The sequence below is a fragment of the Myotis davidii genome, unplaced genomic scaffold (assembly GCF_000327345.1).
Source record: "Myotis davidii unplaced genomic scaffold, ASM32734v1 scaffold796, whole genome shotgun sequence".
In the NCBI taxonomy this organism is placed as follows: Eukaryota; Metazoa; Chordata; class Mammalia; order Chiroptera; family Vespertilionidae; genus Myotis; species Myotis davidii.
The window spans coordinates 65,018-69,109 of record NW_006287809.1 but is presented as its reverse complement, the minus strand read 5'-3'; the positions used below and the strand labels follow the sequence as shown (position 1 = coordinate 69,109).

Here is a 4,092-nt window from a genome sequence, read left to right as displayed (position 1 = left end):
CTCCACTTTCACCTGGAGAACCCCAGCCCCTCCTACCCGGCTCGGGACTCCAGCACCCTAGCCGGGGTCTACTTTTGGAGATCTGACCTTCCTCTGGAGTGGGGGCGCTGCACCGCGGGGAAAATTGGGAGGCGCTGCCAGAGAGGAGGGGTCTCCCCCGCCAGGGTCTTCCCCGGGACCTTCCCCAAATAGTCTAAGAGCCTATTAATACCAGCCCCCGGGGCGACGCGGCCCTGCGCAGGCGCGAATGGGTTCCGCAAGCGCGCCGGGAGTGCGCTGCCAGCGAGCGAGGGATTCCCTCTGACGTAATTGCTAGGTTACCAAACAAACACTCTGCCTAGCCGGCCGAGCTCCTTATATGGTTAATTGCGTCACAGGAACTCGGGGAGGCGGGGCCGGGATCCCCTCCTGCCGAATGCTCTGGAGCGCAGCCCCCGAGACCCCCCGGGGCCGCAAAGGTGTTGCAGGTGACCAGATGGAAGACAGGGCACACTCCCGCCGGGCGGCGCGGGGTTCAGTACAGCGGGGCCAGAAATCTGGGGAAGTTTTCAGAAAGAGGGGCGGATGACGTAAGCAGGGAGGCGGGTCCAGGCATATAAATACAGGCTGGCGGCTTTGGGGTTCATTCATAAGACTGAGAGCTACGGCCACCACTGGGACACGCGGAGCTGGGACTTGGGGACTTGATTGTTGTGGTTGTTGGGGCTGCGGAATTCTGTTTATTATTTTTTCTTCCGGAAAGTTTTTGGAAGGATTCTTCTGGATCATTCTACATTTTACTTTGGAGGACCCACTTACTTTTTTTCGTCCTCTTTATTACTCCCTTTCCCTTGGGGGACCCGCCGGACGCGTGGAGGAGACAGCACCTGAAGCAGATTCTGTACAGCCGAACAGCGCTTTCCGCCTCTGGGGGAGCGATCCCCCCGACCCCACGCCCCCACGCCACTGGGTCCTACGGAGCCTGGACTTTCAGGCGGCACAGCGGCATCTTGTGGGGGCCTGAGCACCGCAGAGGAATTGCACCGAAACTTTGCCGTTGTTGGAACGGGACGCTGCCCCCCACCCCGAGGTTCCCCGGACAGCGCACTTTGGGGACGCGCTCGGCTCACCCCGGACTCGCACCTTCGTCCCCCACCCGGCCATAGCCTTGGCTTCCCGGCGACCTCAGCGTGGTCACAGGGCCCCCCCTGTGCCCAGGGAAATGTTTCAGGCTTTCCCCGGAGACTACGACTCCGGCTCCAGGTGCAGCTCCTCACCCTCTGCCGAGTCTCAGTATCTGTCTTCGGTGGACTCCTTTGGCAGCCCACCCACCGCCACCGCCTCTCAGGTAAGTTCTAATGAGTTGGGATACTGCTTTGTGAGGTTTCATTTTATTTTTATATTCATTTTTTAGGCAAGGGTGGAACGAGCAATCTCCCCACCCCAAATAAAGACGCGTCAAAACCCGGGATCTGCTAGGGCATAGGCTCACAGCGCACTTTGCAAACTGCAGAGTCGGGACTTGTTGGTCGTGTAAGCGAAGCGGAGGGAGGGAACGCAGAGGGGTAAGCTTTGAGGGTGGGAAGAATGTGCCGTTTAGTGAAACGCGCGGTCTGCGGCAGCAGGACTGAGGACTTTTAGGGGGCTCCGGGACTGTCCCCGACCCACGTCCCCCCTCTAGCGCGGTTAGGCAGGTGGGGGAAATCCCGGGGACGCGTCCAGCGGCCCCCTCCCTTTACCTCCTCCATTGGAGCGCCCACTCGGGCGCTGTAGCTCCCGATGCAGCGGGAAGGTGGGCCGAAATCGCGGCTGCACTGCCTCCGCCTCCTGCGTAGAGACGTAACGGGGGACCCGTGCGTAACGGCTGACGTGCTGGAACCCTCCGTCTGACGCGAGGCACGCACGGCGCGCGGCGCCCCCTCCGTCCGCCCCGCCCCTGACGTCCCGGGAGCGTTCTATTTTGGAACGGCAGGGCCACGTTGCTAGGGAGGGAGCAGCTCGGCGTTCCGATTGGTCGCCGCGCCGCGAGCGTTAGCCAATCAACTTTCCCTTCCTATTTGTATGGTGCCGTTTCCTTCCCACTCCGTCCTTGGAACCCTGGGTTGCTCGGCGCTCCGGTCTCTTTGACGAGCCTCTAGCAGCGGAGCGAGGGGATCGTGTCGCGACAGGAGCAACCCTCTGCGGCACGATGGGTCTGCGAGGACCGGCCGGGGATCCGGTCCCTCCGCTCTCAGGGGCAGGGAATGTCTATTGGTAGGCAGGGGTTTCTTCGGGAGATATGGTGGCCGGCATACCTTCTCCAGGCACAGGCACACTCTAACTCCCTCTGGTCCGGACTCCCGGTCCCTCCGAGGTGTCCAAAGACAGGACTAGAACCGTTAACTCTGGGAGCAGCAGCCAGGTGGTCTCCAGGAGCCCCGCCCCCTCTGGGTTTCCAGGGCGCTGATTGGACAGCGGGCCAGCCCGTCCCTCACCACGCCCCCTGGGAGAGTAGTTAGCGTTGCAAGCAGTTCCAGGCTACCGTTTGGGGATTGGGGAGATGAGCGCTGCTGGGGTTTGGGGGCTCGGGACCCATGCCCTTCCCTCTTCGCGACAGTCCGAGGGAGCCCGGGTTGTCATTTTTCCCTACCTGGGCGTCCATCGTAACCTGTCACTGTCAGCCCCACTCTGGGGAGAGACCATTACTTGAAACGTTGTTCTGAACTCCTAGGCCCATCTCCCAACACCCTTTTAGCTGGGACCCCCTCCCCTGCGCAAGGGGGGCTCTCACGGACCCCCCAACAGCTCGTGCTCGCATCCAGAGGGGTGTGTGTATGTGCACGAGTGTAGAGGAAGGCTTGGCCTAAGGCCTCTCCCTCTCCCTCCCCTTGCCTCTGGGGTGGGGGTGGGGTGTAGTGGCTGTGTGTGTGGCTGTGACTCTCTCCGGGGCTTCTGTCACCCGGCTGTGTCCAGCCTTCTCCCCACCCCCCCACACCTAAGAGTCACCAACTCGGGGTGTGATTCACCACCCGCTGGAACCGTGCAACCTTTCCCCGAGGAAGAAGGAGGAGGTAGAAGCCAGTTGAGCAGAGATCCTCTCATTAACCACTGCGTCACGGTGTAGTGGAAGGGTGGGTGTTGTGGCTTTTTGCCTGTGACACACACATCCACACCCGCTCACCCTGTGCTCACTCACGGGGTCGGTGTGTATATGTGTGCTGGGTCTGTGTGTGTCGGTGTCTCTGTTTGTGTGTCTACGCCTGTGTGTGTATGTGTCACCCCGTAGGAGTGCGCCGGTCTTGGGGAAATGCCCAGTTCCTTCGTGCCCACGGTCACCGCGATCACAACCAGCCAGGACCTCCAGTGGCTCGTGCAACCCACCCTCATCTCTTCCATGGCTCAGTCCCAGGGACAGCCCCTGGGCTCCCAGCCCCCCGCCGTCGACCCCTATGACATGCCTGGAACCAGTTACTCCACGCCAGGCATAAGTGGCTACAGCAGTGGCGGAGCCAGTGGCAGCGGTGGGCCTTCCACCAGCGGGACCACCAGTGGACCTGGGCCTGCCCGCCCATCCCGAGCCCGGCCTAGGAGACCCCGAGAGGAGACGGTGAGTAAGAGGCATCAGAACTTCATCTGGGGAGAGGAGACAAGAGAGGCAGGAACTTTGTCTCATATTGGGGTGAGGGGCCACCGAGGCCTCAGTGCCGCAGGAACCCCAGAGTCCTTGCCACAGCTGGCGAGGACTGGCTGGTGCTTTGCTGGCTCCTGGGGGTTCTGGAAGAAGAGGAGGTGCAGGGTGGGCGGACGAGGTGCACCATGTTCCCAAACCTCATGACCTTTATCTCCCCTACTCAGCTTACCCCGGAGGAGGAGGAGAAGCGAAGGGTGCGCCGGGAAAGGAACAAACTGGCAGCAGCTAAATGCAGGAACCGTCGGAGGGAGCTGACCGACCGACTCCAGGCGGTGAGGATGGCCCCTGATTGGGGGGGGGGGTGAGGGTACGCTGAAGGGGGGCTCTTTCCCCACCCTCTCTCACCCCCACCTGTGCCCTCATCCTGGGCTGAGAACCAGAGCTTCCACATATGAAACTAGGTCCAGGGGAGGCCAGATAGGGGCCCCCTGTGCACACCCAGA

The 4,092-nt window shown here is 61.8% G+C and overlaps 1 protein-coding gene across 3 annotated transcripts in view; it reads left to right on the top strand.

Annotated features, from left to right (window-relative positions):
* Nucleotides 1-612: 612 nt before the first annotated feature.
* Nucleotides 613-4,092, top strand: part of FOSB (FBJ murine osteosarcoma viral oncogene homolog B) — a 5,125-nt gene continuing 1,645 nt past the window's right edge. Inside the window, exons 1-4 of one of the 3 annotated variants that reach the window (XM_015561210.1) lie at nucleotides 1,245-1,327; nucleotides 1,394-1,544; nucleotides 3,245-3,565; nucleotides 3,814-3,921. In XM_015561210.1, the coding sequence (XP_015416696.1) occupies nucleotides 3,266-3,565; nucleotides 3,814-3,921 (408 nt within the window). In that variant the 5' untranslated portion in view covers nucleotides 1,245-1,327; nucleotides 1,394-1,544; nucleotides 3,245-3,265. The other 2 variants (XM_006759528.2, XM_006759529.2) reach the window with 2 other exon arrangements.